This window comes from Arvicanthis niloticus, chromosome 15 (assembly GCF_011762505.2).
Source record: "Arvicanthis niloticus isolate mArvNil1 chromosome 15, mArvNil1.pat.X, whole genome shotgun sequence".
NCBI lineage: Eukaryota > Metazoa > Chordata > Mammalia > Rodentia > Muridae > Arvicanthis > Arvicanthis niloticus.
The window spans coordinates 43534412-43561341 of NC_047672.1; the positions used below are offsets into that span (position 1 = coordinate 43534412).

Sequence of the window (26930 nt, forward strand, 5' to 3'; positions counted from 1 at the left end):
AAAAAACCCATACCACATGCACAATGGCTTTTAAAGGACTGTGCAATAGTCCTTTAAAAGCCAAGAAGAAATGAAACTTTGGTCAAACAACTTGAGAGGACAGGTCAGTATGCTTGTCTTGCAAAATGTGTTAAATAAAAGACATTCTTCAGAGGGAAGGAAAATGATAAAGGTCAGAACTTCATTTACATTATAAAGGGGAAACCCATCAGAGAATGATTGTTGAAGGCAAAACAAGTACTTTTACTTCACCCCCATAAATTGTTTTTAAAAAGCATTGTGTATTCATATGTGTAAGTCCATATGTACATATGCGTATGTATTAACAAGATGAATGACAACAATGGAAATAGGGACAGGAGAAGGAATTAGAAATATTTGGGGGGTGCTGCATATACACATTTGTGTGTGAATGTGTGCAGGTGGAGGCGTGCATGCACATATGTGTACAGTGACAAGGACAGAGGTCAACATCATGTGTCTTCCTCAGTCACTTTCCAGTTTATAATGAGACAGGTGCTAATTTAAACCCGGCATTCTCCAGGGATCCTCCTGTCTCCTCTTCCCCAGTGCAGAGATTATAGGTCCGGAAAAACCTACTCAGCTTTTTATGTGAGTGCTGGGAATCCAAACTCAGTACTCCACGCTTGCATGGCAAGCACTTCTAACCATTGTAAGGAACTCATGCCACCGGCATAGTGTTTCAGCTGATGTGGATTACATGCTTGTGAAGTCTAGAGCAACAATTTTAAAATGTTAATAAGAAACAATATAATTGCTCTGTTAAGGAGGGACAGCAATGGAAAAAATAGAAAATGCTCAGCATAACCTCTAAAGGCCAAAAGAATAAAAAGAAAAAGATGAGGAAGAGGAGAAGTCACAGCAGAAAACAGAAACAAATGCAGATATTAATTCAACTATATTAATAATCATGTCAAATGTCACCCAAATATCCTCAGAACAATGGATTTTAACTGTGAATCAAACATCCACTTCAGTTCTGTGATCCTTCCAAGTAACAAACACACTTTGAAACCACATGCAGGTTCATAAAGGATTGGCTAGGATTATACCATGCTTACACTTACCAGAACAAAGTGGGAGCAGGTGCGTGCATCTCAGACACAGTAGACTCAGATGAAGTTACAAAAACTAAAGTGGAGCATTGTATGATGAACAAGGGATGAGTACTGTAAAGAAAACAATCCTGAACAATGCACATGACGAAAAGATAAATACGATCACCTAAAGGGACTGAAAAGGTGGACACTTCCATGCTTTATAGACTTTACTTAGGACAACAAAGTCAGAGTGCTAACCCTCCTGATGGGATGACGGAAGCTTGTAGTTGACTTCATCCATCCAGGAGGCAGCAGATACTCACGTGGGAACTGGCTGCAGTTTCCTCACTCTGTGATCTAAGATTCTTTTTATTGCTCTTCTTTCCTCCTTCCTCAAAGAAGAACTGCTTCTCCTTTGTGCAGAGGGAGAGTCTCCATCTTGCCTTAGATTGGATTCATCATCCCCATCACTCCTGGACTCCCCACTCCCTGACCCTCAAAGCCTCACTTTGCCCTTCACTCCTTTGAATCAAATGTTTTCTTGCACTTGAGGGTAGACACTGACAGCACTGGGAAGGAGCTAAAGCACACATCACTGCCCATGTCATCACTTTCTCATTCTGTCAGTCAGGCTAGGACACAAGAATGTGAACTTCACATAAGTTCTCAAGTGAGGCGGAGACCACGTGTTAGGATCCACTGAGGCATGAGGATTGCACACTGCTCAGTTACAAAACCTACGAGGATTTTTAAAAACGTGCTTTGCAGCCTTATTGTAAACTCAAAAGTTGGTTTTCAAATTTTAGGCCCCCATGTTCTTGCTCTTTTTTCACAACAGCTTGGTTTTATTTAGGTCCACAAATATTTCAAAAAAAAAAAATTACAAAAGACTCAAATGGAGAGAACATAGAGGTCATGGTTTTCTGGGTGGCGACTGTTTACACAGGGTTACCCCATGGCACTCTACTCATATATATATATATACACTTAGCTCCGAGATCTGAAGAAATGCAGCAATCAAAATGTCTGCTCCCTCTACCGCAGTGAGACCTGAAGCTTGACCTGGATGACACTGAATAAGATATGTATGGAACACAGAAAGCAAACCCAAACTTCAAATGAAATCAAGAAAAATCCAAAAGGAAGCCAAGAGGCTGGGCTTCAAAAGACATCACAAAGGTCCAGGTCCTCCAAACAAACTGTAGTCAGTCACAGAGGAAATGAAGACTCTCATCGCTTCACCTTGGGACAGGGGAAAAAACGCAAAACTAACATGGAAACACTTCCAGATAGATTTCAAGTACAGACTTCAGAGTACTTTACTCTTTCTCTTTGGAAATGAATACTACAAGCTTAAGTATTTTATATTTTGGGAGGGGCAGGATTTTTGTCTCTTTTTAAAAGGTTATGAAATTATCCATACAAAATGAGACACTGTACTTTGATGGTGCTGAGGTAGGCGCTAAGGTGAGTGAAGGTCTTTGAGCTTGTCTAGTGCCACAGGCCATCCACCTTAGCTCTTGCTATATTCCAAATATCTCCTTTTAGTTTGTCCTCCCAGGGTCTATACTTGATGCCTTTGACTTTTTCTTTCCTATCTCTCTGCTCTCCTCCGTCTCAAGTCTCATGTATCCTCTTGCCTCTCATCTTTCCTCTCATGGTACTTTTCTTTCCCTGTTATCATCCTCTTTTCCCTCATCCTAGTCTTCTCTCCTCCCCTCCCAAAATTTCTCTCCCTATAGTCTTAGCAGCTTTATTCAAGATTGTCACAATGAATAAGAATGAACCAAGGAAAAACACGATGTCCTTCAGTAGATAAATAGACTTCAATATATCCAGACAAGGGCATGTTATTCCACAACAAAAATCAATGAGCCATCAAGCCATAAAACCACATGGAGAAATAGTGCTTATTCCTAAGTGAAAGAATCCAGCCTTAAAGGATTACATGTAGCTCAATGCTATCATCATATCTGGGAAAGACAAGTTCTAAAGCAGGAAGACACCAGCAGCTGCCAGGTATTGGGTGGGAGTGACAAAGCATAGTGAGGACACAAGAGAACTCTCACGATACAGGGCATAGAAAACAGCCAGTGTGGTGGCTACCCATCTCCTTACACATTAGCCAAAACTCATGAACAGTACCTGTCTTAGTCAAGGTTTCTATTCCTGCACAAAACGTGATGACCAAGAAGCAGGTCTGGGATGAAAGGGTTTATTCAGCTCACACTTCCAAATTGCTGTTCATCACCAAATGAAGTCAGGACAGGAACTCACACAGGGTAGGAACTTGGAAACAGGAGTGAATGCAGAAGCCATGGAGGAATGCTGCTTACTGGCTTGCTTCCTCTGGCTTGCTCAGCTTGCTTCCTTATAGAACCCAAGACTACTAAGCCCAGGGATGGCACCACCCACAATGGGCTAGGCCCTTTCCCCCTTGATCACTAATTGAGAAAATGCCTTGAAGCTGGATCTCCTGGAGGCATTTCCTCAAGAGAGGCTTTCTCTATGATAACTCAGTCTTGTGTTAAGTTGACACACAAAACCAGCCAGTACAGCACCCCATCAAGAATGAGCTCTGTTGTATAATGTGCTGGGTAGATTTCTATTCTTATGATAAAACAGTGACTAAGAGCAACTTGGGAAGGAAAGTGTTTATTTCAGCTTACATTTTACAGTCCATCCTTGCGGGACTCAAAGCAGGAACTGAAACAGAGGCTATGGAGGAGGTGCTTGTTGGCTTATTCCCCATGGCTTGCTCCGTCCGATTTCTTAAGACATCCAGGACCACCAGTCTGGCTGTTGTAGCTCACAGGGAGCTAGATCCTCCCATATCAATCCTCAATCAAGAAAATGAATTACAGACCTGCTTACAATCAACCTATTGGAGGTATTTTTTTTTTTTTTAGACCAAGGTTCCCCTTTCTAGGTAATTCTGTCTTGTATCAAATTGACAAAAAAAAAAAAAAAAAAAAAAAAAACTAGTCAGTCCAAAGGTTCTCAACCTTCCTAATGCTGTAACCCTTTAATACAGTTCCTCATGTTGCAGTGACTCCAACCATAAAATTATTTTCATAGCAATAATTTTTCTGCTGTTACAAATTATAATAGGATAGGCAGGATATCTGATATGTGTTCCCTATAAAATAAAAATCATTCATAAGGGATCGTGACCCACAAGTTGAGTCATTATCTCAACCATTATCTTTGGTGATAATGACGTGCTCCTGTAGACTCACTGGTTGTAAAAAAAAAAAAAGTAACCCATTATTTATTTATTTATAAATCTTTTGTGTTCTCAATGCCTCTATTTAATATAAAAACCATTAAAATATACTGAGTTGTGAAGCTATGTTTGTACACTCATGTTAACAGAGGTATTTGCTATATAAAAATGTAGAATTAACCTGAGCCCATTTGTAGATGAAATGATATACAAAATATTATCTATTACAAAAATTACAAAAATATTACATTATATATAATTATATACATATATACACATACACAAAAACACACACACACATATATATATGCATATATATATGCATATATATATGTGTGTGTATATATATATGAGACTAGTCGACTAGGAAGAAAATTCTGAGACATGATATAATGTGGATGAGTATTAAAGACATCATATTAAGCAAAAGAAGTTAAGAAGAAACTAATATTGAGATTGCATTCCTATTAGGTACACTCAAAATCATAGACCAAAAGTGGAATTCATCAATTCATGGGTGGGAGTGAAAAGAATTACTGTCTCACGGATAAAGATAGTTTTTCAGGATTAAAAAAAAAAAAAACTTCAACAAGAAATGAATAGTTAATAGTAGTGGTAATTACACAGTTATGTGGGTTTATAAAATACTATTGAATTATTCTTTAAAATGACAAAAGTTGTAAACATATAAATATTTTACTGAAATTTAAAGACCCAACTTGATGACTTGTGCTTTAATTCAATGGAGACTCTCAAAGAGATTACATCTAAAAGGAAGATTTGTGTTCTAAATCATAGACTAGAGCTAGGGATTCCAGAGCTAGAGATCCCAATGAACGTATCTGAAAACAGATGAGTTTCACACAAATAAAAGGATTTTATTGACACATGATAGTCTATTACAGTAATAAATATAGTACATTCCTCTAAGTCTTATCTTAGTTTGCAGTTCAGAAGCTGATGTGCGTACTACATCAGGTCAGGGGACTACCTTAACTTTTGGTACCATCTTCTTCAAACCTGCATTAAAAGGGAGCATGTGTCCTCTGAGAACCACACAGATGGGTACAAGATTTCCATCAGTCCCAGTGCTTCACACATGGTGAATGGCCCTTATCACCCCTGTCCTCCTCACTCCCCTGTTTTAAAATAGCTAGTGCTATAAAAAGTCAACATTTCAAATATAAAAATTATTTTATACAAATATAAGTCATTATGTAATCATTATTAAAATACAGCATTGTTATATATGAGTTTGAAACATTATTACTAAAATAAATATTTCCCAGAGAAAATTTCATTTGCATCACAAATTATAAAACAAAGCATACAAAACTAACTCAATTAAATCTTTTTCAGAGTGTCTCCACAACAACTCTGCAGAGACAGTATGAAGTACACACAGCTAGCTGAGAACACATGGACATACACTGCACATTTCCATGGCCTGTCTACATGTTAACTCCTGGACCTGGCAGTGTGCTGCACTAGTTTGCACTAACACAACCTTCCTTCACTTCAGAAGTCTTAAAGATCTGTTGCTTCCTAAGAACATAAGTGTGTCAATTTCCATATCAAGGAAATTATCCTGGCCCCTTCATGGGACTGTAACAGTTCTTTCCTTAGCTCAGGGATGCATTCTGATAATAAGAATGTTTAGCTGTATGGTCTTAATCCTAATTTCCAGGATCTGGATATTCTTAATCCTGATGGATTACTAGATCACTAGATGTTGACTGGGGCATCTTTCAATACCACCCAGTATAGTATTATAGTATCCTAATACTTGTTTGGAATGGGACAGACAATGTATAGAAGGAAATACAGCTGCGTGTCTAAATATCTTGGAGGAAAGAAAGTTGGGCTATGAGCTATGTAACTGTTTTTAGTTTTCTCTACTTCGCCCTGTATCTAAGCACTATCATTTCAGCTCTTCAATAATGCAAATTAACTAGCTGCACTGAATACTAGGTTGAACAACTAACCTGGCTGACACAGCTAGCTGCCTTTCTAGCTACTACTAGTGGGCAAATGTTTTCAGAAAAATCTGGCTTGCAACACACAAGTGGTCATCATCAAGTATCTGAAGTACCTTTCAAACAATCTGACCACTGCTGGAAGGTCAGTTACCCATACCCATATGAACATTTTTGATTTCTCTTCCAAAACAGTCTTAAAAAGCAAGTTGCCGACTTCACCCTGCTTTCAAAGGCACAGGTAGTGGGGTTCACTTCCTCCAAGTCCATGAGCAGACTCCATACATGATCGCTTTGCAATCATTTGCACTGACTCTTTTCTTCCCTCTCTCCTTCTTTGCTTTTCTGTATGTATGTCCATTAATGTGCATGTCTGTGTGTATGTACTTGCAGAAGCAAAAGGATATGCACAGATATTGTCCCTCAGGTGCCCGACGTGGAACTCTCTTTGTGGGCTAGGATCACTTGGCACAGAGCTCCTGGGATACACCTGTCTCTGTGTCCCGGCACTGGGGTTAGAAGCATGGGGAATGCCTGGCTTTTTCATTTTGCATGGGTTTTGGGAATGGACTCAGTGCACTGAGCTGCTTCCCCAGTATCCCAGAACTAGAGACGGGTTTCTTGAACTTCTTCTTCTGTCTCCTCTTTCAGAGCAGTAATTTGTGGCCGAGGCTTCTGCTTGCTGGAGTGGCGGCCCTGGAAGAGCTTCATCTTTTCTGAGGAGCTAATGGCCTGCTGGAAGATACTCTTCTCACTCAGAAGTGCCTGAAGGGAGTCGTACTGCCAGACATTGCCCTCTTCAATGACCTAGGGAAAAGGCCATTAGTGAGACCTCAGAGTGAAGAGGAGGCCAGTGCTGACAGAAACTGACCCAGGTCCAAAGAAGAATAAAAGTCCAAAGAAAACACTGGATTCAGAGCCTTGTATTTTTCACTTAACTTTTACATCTGGGAAATTAGCTGGCAAAGTAGTGATAGGGGTTTAAAAAATTCATGTATTACCAGGTGTTGCCCTCCTTGGGAGAACAGCTGAGCAACTGAAGGAGCTTTGTAAAGAGAACAAGCTAGGGCCCATCTCTTATGTACTCTTAAACTGAGCTGCACATATAGTACCATTAATGTCGAGTTTCCTCACACCTGGGTCTGACGCCTGCCAATTCCAAACTGGCCAGTTGTGACTGAGAATAACACCTTCAGTGCATGTTAAACTTTGTGTAAGCCTGGGATCAGAGAATAGAGCTCCTTACCTAGTCCCTGAACTTGACCACCACAGAACAAGAGATGCGTCTACTCTCGAGGCACTTGGAACTGGGCAAGGACAATAGGAACAACAATGCTTCACTAAAAACAGCATTTACCTCCAGAATATTCAAAAGCCATGGGAAAGTGAAAATGTTACATAATCCTTGGAACTTCCCATGTCTAAACAGGAGCTGTGACATTTTAGGGAAAATAATGAGGTGTCTGACAGGGAACCCCGAGTTCCAGTAGTAATGGGGATGATGGGAGAGACTTCTCTCCTACTATATTAAACCACTAATGGTAAGGCCCACCCATATCTTCCCCATGAGAAGTTTAGCTACTGAAAGAAACAGATAGACTTTTATTCCAGTAGTACATTTTGTGACCTGCTCCCCATACAAGATCTGAAAGCATAGATATCTTGTCTATAGTGTCAGTGTTATTTAGCAATATGCTACCAGAGGAGGCGTGCTAAATTTCACCATCACTTCATAGCTAAAGTCCAATGGAAAGAGACTAAGGATAGGTGGTAGATGTGTGACATATGTATGAAGAAAGGGATATGCAAATCTAGTTGTGCAAGATTGTTAAATGGAGAATGAGATATCAATCAAGTGTAAAAGACTCACCAAAAATCGCTGACAATCCAACATTGCTTCTATCCTGTGTTCACAGAGGACTACTGTGCAACCAGCAAAGGCTTGTTTTAGAACTCGTCGAATTACTTGGTATGTTCTAGCAAAGCAAGAAAATAACACATAAAAGATTATACAGTGTGAATTATCTTCCTTTATCTTTAATAATATGCATAGTATTCCATGGACTTAGTTCTTTACTTAAAAAATACTTTTAGCATATTGTTGATAGAGAATTAGCTACAATCATTCTTTTAAACCATTCTAAGTTTTTAATACACTAATAAGGCAAATGTTTAAAAGTTTCATAAAAATGAAACTATATTGTATGTAGATTCAGCATCAGTTATTTGCTTTGTGCTATTAATATATTTAGGACACAGAGGGAAGCTGTAAGAGTGTGCATACCTAACTAAATATTTTATTTTGTGTTAATGAGGTTGAAGAGTTTTATAAATTCCAGACTCCAGTCAGGAGGGAAAACAGAGCTCTTGTTGGAAAACAAAAGTACTTGTGCTCTTGTTAAACAGTGAATTGCCCCTGGAAAACTGTTTTGTCCCCCCTACTTGTAGGCATGGTAGCTCAACGGGAATTTGTATCAATATGAGGTAACTTCAATGACTCTACTTCTATTGCACTATTATCTACAGGATTTCTGGAACTTACATGGGGTCTAGATGGGCACTGGGCTCATCAAGCAGTATGATCTTGGCCTTACTGAGAACAGATCGGGCCAGGCACATTAACTGCTTGTGGCCATGGCTTAGCACATAACCTCCATCCACAAGGGTAAAGTTGAGCTGCCCAGGAAACTGCTCTATCACAGACTTGAGTCCAACCTGTAGAAAATAAAGAAACACACTGTGCTTAAAAGGAGCATAAAAGGAGTTTGGATGGAATAAACTTCACATCATCCTCAACTCCCAACTCCTACTTAGTTTTATTAAACAAAATCTGACAGTAATATTGGTAGCTAGCTCTACAGAGACTAGAGGACTTTTTTCAGCCCTACACTTCATTAAAAAAATCATTCAGTGTTCACCTGGTAAGTGTCATATTCCCTAACAGGCAGTGATAAACAATTATACGTGCTCCTCTCAAATTATATACACACACACACATACATATATACACACACATATATATACATATATAATTTATAAATAAATTTATAAACTTATTTATAATTTATATATAAATTGCATATATATACACATATATGTATGTATATATACTATATATATACATATACAATTGCAATCAATTCAATATGTGCTTTAAAGATAATAGATACAGAACACAGTTATTCATTCCATTATAACCGATGACAAAGGATTCAAGAGTAGAAAGGGTAGAAGGCATGACATGTTCATCTTCTATCTGTAATATGAGATGAGAAATATCATGAAAATTAGCTGATAAAGCTTTAAAAACTACATGACATCCTAATACTTATCTCCTTCACTTATAAAATCTGAGAAATTGATAACTTTCTCATGAAGTAAGAAGTTTCTTAGTTAAAAATGGAACACGACTAAAATTTAAAGGTGCTTATTGTTAGGGTAGACTATGAAGATTCTTTTAGAATTAATGGCTTATATTTTTAAACTGCAATTTAAAGGGGTTTAATAAAAAGATCAAAAAAGCATTCTGTCAAAATTAAGGCATAATTATAGATGTCTTGATGGTTGTTACTTATTCAAATACATGTACATTATGACTTCTTTGCTATTCAGAACCACTAAGTGTATAAGAGCTAAATAAATACAGACAGGATTGTTTCTTGCTCTTCAAGAACCTGGGATTTTCTATGTGCAGGTAAGATGGTGAGATAAACACCCATATAACTATACCATAGGCAGATTAAGATAAGGCCTTCAGAAAGATCTCATGATCCTGCAGGTGAGCTCAGAAGTAGCTCACATTACTGTTTATGTCAGACTCTCATACTCACTATGGAAATTCGAACACATGGCTTGTTAAAACTACCTTTTGTGTAAACTCGTTAAGGTTTAAAAGGTTTCTAATATAGTAAGGCATGTAGCACATTAGACAAGGAAGACTGCCTGATGGCTTTGTCTTGTGTATATTAGGTTTCAATACCAATACCAACTCACCTCCTGTCTCCAGATTTTGGTTATTTACATGGTACCAATGTGTATGTTTAAGATAATGGTTTTAAATGCCTATATCCAGCCTAGCAGTTCTCCCAGGTCTTTCTGAAACCTGTCTTTCTGTCAGTTCTGGCACACCGGTCCTTGTCTGGCTTTCTGTCATTTCTTAAGCATCATACTGCAAGTATCAATGAGTCAAATTGTCAATATGTTACAGAAATATTTAAGAGCTCTCCCTAAAACGCAGGTTTGAGATTGGATCAATTCTCTGTATTAAAAAATGAGAAGGGGGTATGGGATAGGGGTTTTCTAGGGAGGGGAAATGGGGAATGAAAAAAATTCTCTGTATTATATCCTATAGTAGTTCATAAAGTTCATAAAGGTCCTTTAAGCAGTGTACAACAGGCACCCTGTCCAGCAGAGGCACAAGGAGGGGTGATAAGCAGGCTAAAGATGAAGGCTTTAGAAAGTTCTCCAGAGCTGCACAGGGTAGGGAGCTGCTGTGAACCAGAGGAGGCAGGTTAGTCTTTTGTCCCAGTGTCTTAGTAGGCTGACACACCCCAATGTGTTCCTGTTTGCCTATATTGGATCAACAACCATATAGGATTAAAGCCTAGGATGTGTGCCTTTTAACCTAACTCTCCTTTGTGCCGCTGCAAGCCAGGGGTTGGTGCCTGTGTTTCCTTGTGGTCTCTTCAGCAAAAACTTGTTACTCTCACTCTCATTCAAACCATGGGACATTAAGGTTAGCTCAGCAGCAGCATCTTTATGAACATAGATTTAAAAAGAGGATCAGTGAAAAGGTACATCTAAAGATGAACTGGTAGACAAAATCTAGCCACGTGACTACCTGTATTGTTCTGGAATCTAAAGTCTTCTAAGCATATCTCCTAACATTTTAGATGATTTTATGATCTCACTTTTCTGAAATTTTATGGAGACTTGGTAATACCTGTGAGTTTTATAAAACCTAATCCCTTCTTTCCCAAGTCCTCTCTCAGCACATTGTATTCTTACAGTTAATTCTGTCAAAGTACATCAAGGATCTTACAGTGTATCACTAGCAATCTAGTTAATGTTTTCTTTTAAAACCTTGCATTTTCTTGGTAATAAGGAAACCCTGACAATGAAAAACAGTTAATCTCACTGCATTTTATTAGAAGGTTAAGGCTGGTTACTCAAGGGGTTAACATTTAACACTCAGAGGCTTCAAAGTTCCTCTGTCCAAGATCTGTTGGGGGGGGGGAGGTTGAGGTGGGGAGGAGGCAGAAGAGCGAACAGCAAGGGAGCGACAGTGGGAAAAGTGCAGGAAATGGTGGAATGCCAACATGAAAAACCTAAAGCCTGGAGCTTCCTTGAGCTGCTGAGTTGCGACTTTGTGAGTTCCAGTTGTAAACTGATACCAGAATGGGTTGAGACTTTGGGGGTTGTTGAAATGAAATAATATATTTTCATAAGAAAAAGACATGACTTTGGAGAGGAGTAAAGGAGGGAATTCTACGTCCACATGTCTTCAGAAACTCATGTTAACATCTTACTGCCCAAGGTAGTACTACTGAGTGATACAGTAAAGTGTTTGGGATGTGATTAGGTCATGAAGCCTGAGTACCCCATGGATGGGATTACCACTATAATGAGAAGAACCTCCACAGCCCTCACTGACCACTTTTATAGAGTGAGGCACAGCAAGAAATACCCCTTGGAAGTGACAGGAAGTAGAGTGTAAAACTGCCTATCATCTATGGCAACCACATTTGTGTGTATGATCTACCTCTTTAAAACTTATTTATCATCCTTACTTCATCTGCAACTTTCCATATTTCTTCATCTCTCCATTTTCCATTGGGATCCAGGTTTTGTCTGAATGTTCCAGAAAAGATAAATACTTTCTGCAATGATAAAGAAAATTATAAAGTATAAATAACCTATACATCTTTTAATGTTTTCCTCTTTATTCTAAAATATTTCAAGTAAGAAATGAAACAAATAAGCATCCATGTATTCATTAGCTAGTTAATACCTTTCTAGATATGATTTATATCACTTTAAAGAAAAATATAGTAGCATTTAAACCTCTTTTTGGATATTTTTTCTCATTTCAGTGCCCTTGGGATAAGGAAATTGAGGCCACCGTACTCTGGGGAGAATTGAGTCTATGCTTCTACTAGTTTTTACACATCTTCTTACTTCTATGAACAGAGAGAAACTGAAAGAAGAACAACTTAGAAACCTATAAGTGATCATAGAGCATCCATTTGTTCACAGGCATGTGTGCTGGGGAAGAGAGGCAGATGTTCTGGTGGGGAAAGACACTGCATGACCATCGTCAAGATGTTCCACTTGCAGTAACACTTCCACTTAAGTGGACCATGTGCTTAAGGACAAACCACTGTCTTGAGAGAGCTCAGGTAATAAGTAGTATTTTAAAAATAATATTTAGTCCTCTCTGTATACACAGAAGACAAAAAATTTTTATGTGAATGTCTAAAATAACTTTCTTTACTCTTATTATTTTGGTTGCCTCTCTGTAACTTTGAAAAAGTTATAAATTTAGTTGAAATACATAATAAAACTATTTACTTGGGACAAACAGAATAATGTCATTATCCTGGAAGACTGAAAGGAGTGCACAAGGTGTTTTTGTCTTCAAAACAGACAGTTGCTAATGGGAATGTGGCCTGCAAAGATCCGTTGGTAATTTGGTGCTGGCTGGGTAGGTATGGCTGCAAACCGGAACCCAATGCTTTCATTCCCATGCTTTGTAAAGCAGAGAAATGCCACCCTGTTTCTGTCCTCTTTGCATCTCCAGCTCCATGCATGTCAGGAACTGAGAGTCACTCATGAATCATCTTCCCCTCAGCTTACCTAAAATGAGCCATTGGTCATTTATATTATCCTCAAACTATATGTTAAATCAATTTCTTTCTCAATTTCTATTTCCACTGAATACTCCAAACTATCATTAGCTCTTTTTGTGTGACTGAAAGAGCTTCCTAAATTGATTTCCTTCTTTATAGTCTTGCTTCTTTTATAATACACCCAAATAATTCATGAAAAATGGCCATGACTTTCCCCTTCACTAGGGCACAATATCTTTCCAATGGCCACAAGACCTTAGGGCTCCTTTCTGCTTCACTCTATTCTAACCACACACACTTTCTTAACTTCTTCACCTAATTTTTCTTTTCAGCTAGAAATCTTATCCTCCCTGATCTTCATATGGCAATCTCTATCCTTCATGTTTCAAATTAAGTTTCATTTCCTAGGGCCACTGTTCTTTATCCTCAAACCAAACAAGCTCCCCAATTATTTCTTATACTTTGATTCCTTAACACCAAGTTTAGGTGGTGGGGATGTTGTTCAGTTGGCAGAAATGCTTACTTTTTTTTTTTTTTTTTTTTTTTTTTGCAAGAGGCCTTGGGTCTCATCCCAGAAGCACATGATGTGAGCATGGTAGCATGTGCCCATAATTCCAACACTCAGGAGATAGAAAACAAAAGAGGATACGAGTTTCAGAGGTACCCTTTGTTACATATGAAGCCGGAGCCCAATCTAGGCAGTGTGTCTCAAAGAAAACCACTGAGGATACATGGGCATCTGTGAGTGCTGAAGGCCGTGTCGCTACTTTCATTTTAGATGCAAGTTTTGTATAATAAGCTCCGCAAAAGTTGCCCAAATGAGTGAGCTGATGTGCAGAAGTGACAGTACAAAATAATAACAGTCAGAGTAATGGTTGTTTTTCCTCGGATTTGAAAGTTAAGTTCTATAAGCTATTGTCTGGCTAATGAAGTTCCCTCTCTCTCCCCTCCCCCCCTTTCTGTGTGTGTGTGTGTGTGTGTGTGTTTGTATGTGTGAGAAAGAGAGAGGAGAGAGAGAGAGAGAGAGAGAGAGAGAGAGAGAGAGAGAGAGAGAGAGATCTACTAAATGTAACCCAAAAGTTTTACAGGTATCATAGTTCCTTTTTTTTTTTTTTTTTTTTTTTTTGATATAGCCTTTGTTCTATGCATGCACATCTTTTTTTCCATATTTTTTATTGGCTATTTTATTTACATTTCAGATGTTATCCCTTTTCCCCATTTCTCCCCCACCCAGAAACCCCTATCCCATCCCCCCTCCTTCTGCTTCTATGAGGATGTGCCCCCACCCACCTACCCACACCCAACTTCCTGCCCTCAAATTCCCTCCCACTGGGGCATCCAGCCTTCACTGGATCAAAGACCTCCTCCCCCACCTATGCCTGACAAGGCCATCCTCCCCAACATATATAGCTGGAGCCATGGGTCCCAGGCTGGTGCTTTAGACCCTGGGAGCTCTGGTTGGTATTACTGCTCTCCACATGGGGCCACAAACCCTTCCAGCACCTTCAGTCTTTTCTCTAACTCCTCCATTGGGAACCCCATGATCAATTCAATGGTTAGCTGTGAACATCTGCCTCTGTATATGTCAGAAGTATAACACTGACAACCCAATAAATATGTGAAGATTCCTTATGGCTGTTTCAGATATTATCTAACTTTTATTCATAACAGTCTATAACATATATTAGTTCTCTAAATTTATGATGTTTTAATTTATTTTAAACAGATACACATTCAAATTTATGAAGGAAAGAAGTTGTCTGTTCAGAATCTAAAAACTTTACATGTGGTAGATTTATTACAACTCAGAAATCTTGAAGGCTTTGTTCATAATTTCATGTCTAGTAAAAGGTAGAGAACTACATATCCAATTTTAAAGAAAAATCAACTAAACAAACTGGTTCAGCTAGAATTCAATTGTATACCATCAATCAGACATTCCATTCTTTTAATTCAAAGAGAATCTGGCAGTCACTTGCCTTCATGGTGCCAGCAGATACCTCCCTTCTGTTCCCTAAGCTGTTTAATCATCCACAAACCCCTCTGTATAACTGAAAGGTCTTTGGAGGTCAACCTAAACCCTTTCTCTCTGGTTTACAAATTCAAAATGAAGGACCTGGGAAGTGGAATGATTTGGCCAACCTGGAACTCTCAGATCTGCTGTGCACCAATAAAAAATGTACCTGAAGCTTTCTAGTCCCAGGGATCCCCTATTGGCCTTGTAAGATACTATTCACTAATAAATACGTCAGTTAGGGAAAGCAAATATTTGATATTTACTTAATGTCATGTATGGTATAATAAGCAGTTCTTGAGACTCTAAGCAGAATAAAGAGATCATCATTGTTCCCAACATGTCCCATCTCCTCCCTGCTGCTGCTGCCTCCACTTCTCTACTCTGTGGAAGTGGCTGAACCTACATGGACTTCCTATGGCTGATCATATATCGCTGCAACAGGTAATATGCTTTATGGTAGTACTAGATTCAAATGAAAACAAATGTAATCCAGCTTCTGTGGTGACTGCATTCAATATAAAGTAGATTAACTGAAGTGACTTCCCTGCTTATGTATGTATGTATGTATGTATGTATGTATGTATACAACATGAATAGTTCCCTTGAAATGTGGCCCGCCCAAATGCTCATAAACACAGATAGTGGTTGAAATCTCTCTGACCATCTCTGCAGCAGTTTCTGACACCACATCTGTACGATAAAAATCCATCCCAGTATGCACCATGAAGATTCTCAGGTTTCATTAGAATGTTTAAAATTAATGATTGTTTTGCTTTAAAGAACATCTATCAACTAGAAAATTATGGATGACATATTTCTAATGAGAACTATTAGCAGTTTGTAACAAATATAGATTGCTATACTATCAGTGCATATGGCATTTATTTAAACACAAAAGACTGCATGTAGATAGTTAAAGTTCAGTTTCCTAGAAATTCAGAGTGCCTCATAACAGTTTGTATACTCTAAAATTTTAGTATAAACCTTTCCAAAGATACATAAAAATGTTTTCTAATCAAAGCATATAATGAAAGGTTTCAAATTTTAGGCCCAGAAATAGCTAAATTGTGCTGTATGTATTTGAAAATCAGACATGACAGTTATTTTTCTGCCCTCCCTTGAATTCTAACACTCTGTCCAACTGTCTACCTAAGTAAGTTCTAATTAACCACATCACAGAGTCCATCACGTATATACAAATGTGCCACCAAACCTTCTCTATTCCCTTCCTACTGGATCATGCCATGACTTTTAATACCCTCTACACTGTGATTTCCTCTGACCCTTCTCCCTTTATCCTTCACACTGACCTATCCTTTTGATTGTTCACAGTCTTCCTGCCTAGAACTCCATGTACCCAATCTTTCTAAACCTATAAACTTTATGATACTTTATGATGTGTGTTCATTACAACTTTCTTTGTGAAACTGTGCAAACTCATTTACTCATACTTACAGAACATACTCTCAGTCCAGTTGAAAAACAAAGGAGACATGATCCCCCCCCCCACACTGAATCAAAAATAATAACTACAATAACAGAAACTACAATAACAGAGAATAATGACCAAACAATGTAGGAAGGAAGAGTTTAAATACTTTTCATTCAATTTCCCCAAAAGTACAAATAGTTGTTATTATTACTATACCCATTTCACAAATAAGAAAACTAAGACACAGAGAAATTATACAAATTTCTTAAGATTATACAGATTAGAGGCCAAATGATGAAAGAAAAGCACATGTGAGAGACAGCAACACTTAGTGATCCAGAATAGAGCAATGTCTTATGAATTCCTCTCATCCAAGGTATTATGTTACATGTCTTACAACAGAGGGAAAAATTCAGAAGAGAAGTAGTTTACTAAGAATTTCTATCCTTTTTGTAACTCTGCTTCTATTTTTCTGATCATTTTGTTTAAATCTTGTGTAAAAAAGAAGAAATGCAGATATTTTGAAAATGAGACATATTAGAAATACAAGCAGAAATACATAAGCAAGGTTTGAGATCCCATCTGGGTTTGAACAGTCAAAGCAGAACATTTATGTTAAGGCAGGGAAAAAAAACACCCAAAAAACAAAGAAACAGACACCTCAATTCATAAAGTCTAACCAGTAAAGTGTTGCATGTTTTCTGCAATCAGAGAAAAAACAAGAAAAGAAAGGAGACAAAACAGCAGGAAACACAGGACACAGATGTGCTGGTAGGAGCAGCAGCTAGCTGGGATCTGGACATTTCTCACTGCCTATACACTCCCTCACTGGCCCACTGCTTGACAGGCAGCTATGGTAATTACTGATTCTCAGCCACTCCCTTTGGCCTTACTTTTTCTGTTTTTAATTTCTGCCATACGACAGTGAGCATCATTTTGCATTTCTCATGATAAGTTTACAGGCTGGACTGGAACGTCTCTGGCAGATCAATGACAAGTAGTACCTCTACATTTGACATAACTAAAAAATCCGTGATATTATAATCATATGCACAAGATATAGTAATTTTATATAGTGAATTCTCAGCTGTCACCACCAATATCATTCTTTATATCTATACATGCTATCTGATCTCTTTTAAAACAAAACATGCTTCAACTCTGTCTGTGGTGAGAATGATGGGCGGATGCTAAGTATTTTCAAACCATTAAGAAAAGGAACCAGGGAGATGGCTCAGTGGATAATGTACACTTGCCACACAATCCTGATGACCTGAATCCAATGCCCAAATTCCATGCTGAAAGGAGAGAACTTGTTCCTGAAAGTTGTGCTCTGACCTCTCCAAGTGAGCCGTGTTATACACCTCCTCTCATGCACATACCACATTCAATAATAATTACAATAATAATAAACAAAATAAAAAGTTCCAGTCCTTTACTCATAAGAACTTAAGAGTCCTCCAAATTTGTAACTAAAGCTTTAAAACAATTGTTTTTCATTAATTATCTGCTTAACTAGGTCCACAGTCAGTGAACACTTTCGTCTTGATACTCGGATTGTCTAAGTCAGTAGGATGTCATCTAGTAGCTTCACTGCCTCCTCTTCTAGACTCAGAACTCACAGCCAAGACAGAACAAGTGAAAGAGGCTCTGTCTCACTTCTGGGCTGCATGTATTCTGAGACTGCTATGTAATTACTAAACTATGAAAGGAGGGGAAAAAACTGTTAAGAACTGCCCAAACCAATGGAACCTTGTGACTGCACAGCTAATGTTTCAGGATCCCTGTATAAGAGAGGGTATGCTTTTCAAAGTACCTGTTTCATGTATCTGAAAACCAGTGGTCAATGAACCTTGAACATTATACTAGCTCAGTGTGAGAATGACCATCTAAAGTACAACCTTGTTAAAGGAGACAGAGGAGAAAAGAAAAGATGAAAAAGCAGACTAAACTAGTTTTCCTTGGCTATTTGCTTTTCTCTTTCTTTGTATCTTTCTAAAGATCAAACTTGAGGAAAGGAAAAGCATGCTGTAATTCTCACTTTCTAAGAAAAGACAGAATAAGTAATGTAACCCTTAGTTTAGACATAAAGCATATGACAACTTTCTTTTCTTCCTTTCTTAGGTTTCACATGACACTCAGAACGGTCACTGAGACATGTTAACCGTGCTGGCTGACGTTCCTGAGACAATGAGAAAAGCAGCTGTATGCTCCTTGTGAGCATTTCTGAACACACTTTTTTCATCTTTTTTCAAATGTAAGCCTTGAATTCATAAAAGAGCAGAAATGAATAGAGGTAAGTTTGAAGAGTCATTTAAGCAGCAAGGCGGGACAGACTTTCCCGACTCTGTCCTGATGCATTGTCCTTTGTGTCTGGCATAAGTAAGTTCTGAAGCAGAACTAGCAAGGGGACCGAGCCCTTCTATTGTGTAGCAGCTACAATGAAGAGCAAGAGGAACACACTTTTAGAGCTTGACTTTTCTAGTGCGCTGGTGTGTGCTAAAAAGAGCTACAAAGGCAAAGCCTCTACTGCTTCAGTTAAAACTTGGAGCACAGGACTTAGGCAAGCCCAAGAGCAGCACTTCTCAGACAACCACTTTCTTCCACTGTCCTTAGCATTTTTACTCGCCTAATGTTATGGCCTCAGGAATCTTGGATTCCTAGTGTTTCTTTATCTTTAGACTATCTGACAATCCCTTTTGTGTTCTTGAGGAACACACAGTGTTTCCACAACTTCAGCCAGGATGAAGCATCTGGGAAAATGGCATACTATAGAAACAAATTGAAAGCATCAGTTTGGTGGTTACAGTGTCTATTGTCTCACCACTTGAAAGGAACAAATGTTCTGTGAAGATCATTTATCAAGAAATACAAGCATTTTCTTGGTCTGGCTTTGTAGTTGGTCTACCTGGTAATGTTCCCGGAATGTTAATTTTGTGTTAAAAATACAGAAGTGCTTCAAAGAGCCATCTTAGTGGATTGGGTGCAGTGCTTAGTAGAATAAAAGAAGGAAAAGTCTCAGAGAAAAGGGCAAACACCAGCAGAAATACTCCAATTCTTCTGTCTTCTTTCTTAGTAACAGCATCTCTTGGTTCACCTTTGGGTCATGTTGGCAGCAAGCATTGCTGTTTCTCCTCTACACACAAAGTTAGCACGTGCAGTCACACACACAGCACAGCACTAAGTGGTGGAGTTAGAGACGCTGTACTGCCTGGATCAGAAAGTGACCTTTTTAAGAATGTAGACTGATCTGACGTGGTTATTCCTATTCAAACTCCAAAGGAAAAAATTACTGCACTTCAATTTCCAATTCTATTTTGTCCCGCTTCCAAGAGCATGTGATCTCAGAGCCATCTTCCACATGTTGCAAAGCGTTTATCCTTGGGCTGCTACCACTCACTTGGAGATCAAGTATTGGAGCAGGACTACGAAGTCACTCACAAGGAATGATCCAGGCTGCTGCTATAGACTGCACTTCAGAAAAACACTATCAAAACATTTCAAGAAATACATATCACACAGAATGCCAACCTTTGGGAGAACTTGCATTCCATATGCTACATTTTTCTTGCACAGTAGATAAGATGGTAGGACACACCGAATATTCTTTACAGAGTGATATTTCTTGAATATGTCAAATTATGATGAAATGCTAATTTGTATTGCCTTTTACATTTCTGTGCTTACCTGTGTTATCACTCCGAAAGCTTTCCGCCATTCTTGTAAGGTCACTGAATTCCATGAGACACCATCGATCTGTATGTCGCCTTTAATGTTCAGCAATCGTAAAAATGCCGACAGCAAAGTACTTTTTCCTGAGCCAGTTCTTCCTAAGAGCCCCACCTAGGAGGAAAGAGCATTGAAATTACTCCTAGACTAAGGATAGCACCCTGCATATCCACTCAGTACTCCTCTTCAACTGAGAGCAGGGGGATTGTTTCTCTTGTCATCTAGTCATTCAGCATTTTTACACACTCCCAACTGTCATTATCTGGAACTGATCTGGAACACATCATAATCTAGAACTGAAATTAGAAACTGGCCATACAGGATTGTATTCCCAATTCAGATTTCATTGACCATTGGCTTTTACTAAAAGGGAGAAAGTGCCCATTTTAAGTCAAGGAAAAGTAAAAAAATAGTATATCTTGATGGCCATCAGCTCTATAGATGGGTTCAAACTAGAAGCAGGGACCTGCTGCTTGTTGTATTTCTGAACATGGATACAAACTTGAAAACGAACTCAAAACAGGCCTAACATTAGTTACTGCCCCTGGACTACGTTTTTTTCCTTATTAGTGGAGCAACAGTTATCTCGTATGTCGAGGGATTGCTCCCCAGCATTGAAGGGAAGGATGGATTCTGCCCTTAAGAAACTGAGCACTGTCAAGTTCAGGCCTCATGATAAAATAAGGGGATAGTCAGTAAAGTATATATTCCCACAGAGTATGGGTTGAGCAGAGAGTCAAGATCACTCTGCTCCTCAGCAATGTTCGAATCAAATGCTAACATATGAATCTTCTGGCAAGAAAGAAACTCCAAGAAGCTAAAAGGATATTAAAGAAACTTTTCTCACTATCCAAAGACCATAGCTGCAAGAGCACAGCACGAGATTAAGTCTACTTCCCATTACAGGAGGTCAGTAGGCCAGCAGCCCTCGAAGCTCACATTCTTTGTTCTGATAGAAGCTCAGTGCCTTGCAATAACTAATTGATCACAGAATAAACTGCTGCATATATGCAACACTTAAATTTGTTTCATGCTGTTCACATTGCCCTTTATTTCTATTTTTGACCTCTTTAGGGAGAAAATGGTCTTTCTGACAAGTGTTCTTTACATATATGGTTGATGAAAAAATGTTTTTAATAATGTTTTAAATCAGTACTTTAAATAGATTATAAAATGAATTTGTAAATATTTACAGATGCTATACTTATTTCATTGTAGGCTAGCAATAACTTATAAACTCAAATCATGGTATGGACCACAACCAGTGAAAATAATAAGTTATTGGGTAAATTACTTGGCAATAATGTAAGCCTTTGTGATAAGCTGGTAAAGATACAAACTTGAAAACAGAATAAAATAATTTCCTTCCTAACCATCAAAAGAGCTCTACAAGGTAATTTTTATAAATCACTGTTCTTTGGAAAATAAGCAAATGTTATAAAGAAGAATTTTGTAATGATTTATTTTTCCTTCTTATATTTACATAAAGAATATAAATTCAACAAAGGTTGCATAGTTTACTTGTTCTTCTTTCTCAGTTTCTCCATCTGGGATAATGGTGTACTTACACAATAAATACTTGGTTTAGCTGATTGATTAGATTGAGGGTGGAAAGGTGGGAAAATGGATGGCTGGAAGAATGGAGGAATAAATGGACCCATGTGCATTCGGCTTACAAAAGGTACTCAAAAAATACTTACTGAGATTGACTGAAAGACAGTCAGATAGGTGAGCAAATGAATTAGCATATACATTATTGTATCTTATAAATACATAATACAATAATTTTATTCAATGACTAAATACAATCTTAATTTTAAAATCTGGAGGAATTCCACACTGCATGCTTCCATCTCTGTGCTAGCCCATGTCATACACATATTCACTCACCATGTTATGATTTTTTCAACACTGCAGTGTTAAATTAGTTAAATAAGAAATCAGAAGAGGTCAGTGAAAATGATGTATAGGAGAAAAAAAGAAAGTGAAAGTGGACAGATGAAAGAGAGCTACATTCATCTACAGAATAGTTGGTAGAAGGTGCCTTGATGTACTAATCCCTAGAAGGGATAAATGGGCTCACTGCATTTCCTCCAGAAGGAAATACATTTTTTCAGAGAACTCAGTTCTTATGCTGCCATAATACTGGGCTGAGAGGCAATCAATAAGTACTTTCTTTAGCTTTAAACCCTTCAGTTATTGCTCTGGTTTCCTTACATCAAAGTGCTGGCATGTATTCTGTCTGACCAGTTTTTCAACAGCAAAGAACCTAATTGATTTGCACCCTAACAAGGTTGTCTTGTTGAGTAATTGTCACATAATAATTATCTTCTTATTTGTAAGAGTACTTCCTGCAAACAAGCTCTTAAGATGTATTCTAAGTATGAGTCAATGTTTTTTTAGTAACCTCAATGCACCTCAACTCTGCAAAATTTAAATCAACATAAATCAAATTACAATCTTGGAGAGCTAATCAGTGGCAAACTTGGTACAAGCAGGAATTCTGTTGTGTCAAGAGTAGAGCAGCTGTGGTGTGGTCCCTTAAAGCACCTTACCTGCACTTTAATGGCAGAGGGAAATGCACTGTAATTATCTCATTTCCTTGTGGTCTCCAGAAACCAAGACAGACAATCAAGTGAAACATCAGATTTATGAGTGATTATGACTGAGACTCTTATATGTTCACACATCTGTTTATTATTAATAAGACACAAGGGCTGCTCAAATTGTTAAATGATTCAGCAGCCTCACACCAGATTTTATAAAGGCAGAACAGGGAGTACTTTTAACAAATCCAATACCTATTTATATGTGTTCATTTGATGAGAACATTGATTTTTTTTGCTTTTGTTATTGTTTGTTTGTTTGTTTTCATTTTTAAAAACAGGGTCTTTCTGTGTAGCCCTGGTTGTTCTGGAACTCACTTTCTGGACCAGGATGGCCTTGAGTTCACAGAAATCCACCTGCTTCTGTTTCCCAAGTGCTGGGATTAAAGGTATGTGCCACCACTAACTGGCAAGTCTTTCTATCTTAAGTAAAAAGTTTCGCAACACATTTTCTGTCAGAAAGGCAAAGCCACAGAGCAAATGACTGTGCCCCTAGAGCTGGAGAGAAAGACAGACAGATACAGACAGTTGCAGAAACCAGCAAGCAGAAACCTTGAGGGAGTAAGTACAAGCATTACACTGAAAAGATGATCTGGGTTCATTGTGCACCATGGAGAGGGAAACAATTCCTGGCAGCCTCCAGTGACCCACAGGAACACTAGAGGAAGGTCTTTCAAGCCACCCCACAAGAGAGTGGTCATTCTGAGATAAGTCAAAGCTCTGTCTTCCATTTAAGACCTGTCTGAATGAAACTATTTTATCATTTGTAACTTAGAGATTTTTCAAAAAGTCCAGCCTAACTGACTTTAGGAAATAGAAGTATTTAGTGCCAGCTCACTGTAACCATTCTGTACTACCTAAAGGGGTGACTTAAATGGTGGCACTTAAAAGCTCACAGCTGAGGATGTAATTTGTCTAACTTAATCACAGAGCTACAGAAGTTACACTCCAACACAACATATCTAGTCTATTACTAACAGCCACACAACGTATCCAGTCTATTACTAACAGCCAATTGTCACAATCCCTTTTCCCAAGCACATCGTTTATGTTTCCCTTTCAAGAAAAAATTATAAGACATGTTGAAAGAGAAAAAATGAAATAATAAGTAATATTAGGATAGAAAAAAGCCAGATGTGACAAGGACACTGTAGTTAATAAGTTGGGAATGCAAAACAACTATGACTAATGTGATAAGGGTTATATCATGAAAAAATAGAATATAATAACAGATAGATTATTAGTAAACAGAAAAAGGCCATTCTAAGGCAGAATCAAAAGACTTCTAAACTTATAGCAAAAAAAGGAAAAAAAAAAAGAACAAGAAAAAGCAAGCCAAGCAAGCAAACAAGCAAACAAACAAGAAACATGTACAACAAAGATGGAGGATGCCTTGATGAGCTCAACAATAATTTCGATATGTGTGAGGAAAGAACCTCTAAGCTTGAGGATATGTTACTCTAGAGCCAACACCAACACTCTTCTACACAACAATATCAACAACAACATCAATAACAAACCACCCCTCCCCCAGCATATCCAAAAATCATGGCTCCACTAGGAAAGGTGCAACTTTCAAACAACAGTTACTAAGAAGGTTCCCTCAAAAATTAGTGTCACATACTCAATTCACACACAGAGAAAAATAAGCAGCATGTTGCTCAGAGCCTAAGAACCACACCGCAGCACATCATCTCAAAAGTACAAAAAATTTTAAAGAAATCCTCTTGAAGAAAGCCCAGAGGAAAAGTATATTATTTATTAAAAACTGAAATAAGAATTACTTACGACTTTATGGACACCATAAAATCAGGAAACTAGTGGAGTAAAAAGGAAAAGTAAAAATCCACCAATGTAGGATTATGAATCTTGTGAAGCTATCTTTCAAAACCTTAGGTGAAGTAAGAAATTATCAAACCAACACAGAGGCAATGTGCTATCAATGGGATTATCTTGAAAGATATGTTAAGAGAACTTACTCAGGGAAAAGAAAGATATGATTCAGATCGACAAGAAATTGCAAACTTGGAGCTAAATAAATAAAGGAATCATTTTAGAAAGTAAATGCTTTTCTTACTCTTAATGGGTCTACCGAGAAAGCTTACTTAAAGTCATTCTAATAACATCTATCTGCACATATGATCTGTGACTACACAAAATGATCCATAGAAAGAATATAGATTCAGGAGGGAGAAATTGGGACTCCAGGGTACTGATGCTATTTATGTGATAACATTATTTTTTTAATGGACCTGGAGTCACTGTAAATACATATTGTAAACTCTAGAGAAACTAATACAAATTGCAAAAGCACAATTACTGTGTTCAGAGGTAAAGAGCAAGAGTAAGGAATAAAGAGCAGAACACGCTCTAAGGGCTGCACCTGTGCCTACCATCCCACATGCTCATGGTCTAAGTGCACCACTTGAGAGACATGGACTGGCAGACTTGCCCAAAGAACTAAGATATAGCTACCCATTGCCCATAAGAAAATCACTCAATTTTAAAGTTTCATATACATTAATTAAGGGATAGACCAATTTTACACTGTGCCAATCAACAAATTTGGTGCTACTGTTCGTAGTGATGGTTCTATCTTTTGGTGCCTGTTGTGTATTTAAAGGCATCTGCAATTGGAACATCTGTAATCACCTACATATTGGCAAGTATAGTCACATTCAAATACAATCACATTTACAATAACCTGTTATATAGACTCTCTAATTCAAATTTCATATGAAACATAACTTTGCAGTCACATCTTCAACTCTGCATAAAAAATATTGACTGTATAATTATGTTACAAATGTTTTTTTACTAACATACTTTTGTGGTTGTTGGGACTCACTAACAAAGCAAGTACTGCTGAAATCTCACCCTTTGACCAGGACTTATTGAAAAAGAAATGTTCTCTAATATGGCATTTCCGTCATCCACGTATTTTACAGTGAGGTCTTTGACAACCATTTCACCTCCAGAGGGCCAGATATCGCTTTTCTTCACATGTTCATTCTTAATGACTAAAACATTAGATGTTTCTTCACTGTGTAGTTCTTTCATTATCTGGGTACACATACTTTCTTCTGTTTGTATATCAATAAACTTAAAGACTCTGCTCACAGATCGCATCTGAAATGAAAATAACAGTATGTTTGTTTGAGAAATCTAAACAGTGCCATAATTAGTTTGACTTTGCCTAAAAAAATAGCCTTTAAATTATGATGCAAGCTACCTGTCACTAGGTTATTTGTCAGGGTTTTCAGTGAAGTAACAGGAAATAATTAGATATAATTAAATGCTTAACCAGCAAATCAACTAAGACACATATAACTGGGTTCTGTAGAGACCTGTTTATTTTTATGATTGCTTAAATCTCAGTTACACAGTCCACACACAAATAACCAAAGTATTCTCAAGGGCATAGATGATGGGAAAAAGAAATATTTTCCCCATTTTGATAGTACTACACAGTGTGTTGTAAGAAAATGTAGCACTGCAGACAGTATTGCCTCTTCAATTTCTTGAACAACTATCTCTAATCCTGTATGTCAACTCAGTTTTGTAGACACCTGATGCTTAGTCGATTCCTTTTTTTTTCTTCCTTCCTTTATTTTTTTTCTTTTCTTCTTTCTTTCATTTTTTTTTTTTTTTTTTTTTTTTTTGGTATTTTTTCAAGACAGGTTTTATTCTGTGTAGCCCTAGCTTTTCTGGAACTCACTCTGTAGACCGGGCTGTCCTTGAATATACAGAGATCCATCTGCCTCTAGGTTCTGAGTGCTGGGACTGATGGCGTTTGCCACCACATCTAGCAGCTTAGTCAATTTTTAATGATCCACAATGCTCAAGTTATTGCACAGATCGAAAGTGAAAAATTACACTTCTAATAAATGTTACTTGAAAATCAATTTCCATCATTATCAAAATGTGACCACATACAAAGTTTATATTTTAAATTCCATGGAATTGTGAAAGAATGGCTTCTTCCATCATTTTAGTGTTGATGTATGCTTGGGCCTGGTGGCCATATGGCAAAAT

At 37.8% G+C, this 26930-nt stretch overlaps 1 protein-coding gene across 1 annotated transcript in view; it reads right to left on the reverse strand.

Annotated features, from left to right (window-relative positions):
- Positions 1-5144: 5144 nt before the first annotated feature.
- Positions 5145-26930, reverse strand: part of Cftr (CF transmembrane conductance regulator) — a 162027-nt gene continuing 140241 nt past the window's right edge. Inside the window, exons 22-27 of the mRNA XM_034519328.2 lie at positions 25773-26024; positions 20248-20403; positions 12053-12142; positions 8806-8978; positions 8134-8239; positions 5145-7070 (exon numbers count right to left, since the gene is read on the reverse strand). Of these exons, the coding sequence (XP_034375219.1) occupies positions 6870-7070; positions 8134-8239; positions 8806-8978; positions 12053-12142; positions 20248-20403; positions 25773-26024 (978 nt within the window). The 3' untranslated portion in view covers positions 5145-6869. The remainder of the gene's footprint in view (positions 7071-8133; positions 8240-8805; positions 8979-12052; positions 12143-20247; positions 20404-25772; positions 26025-26930) is intronic.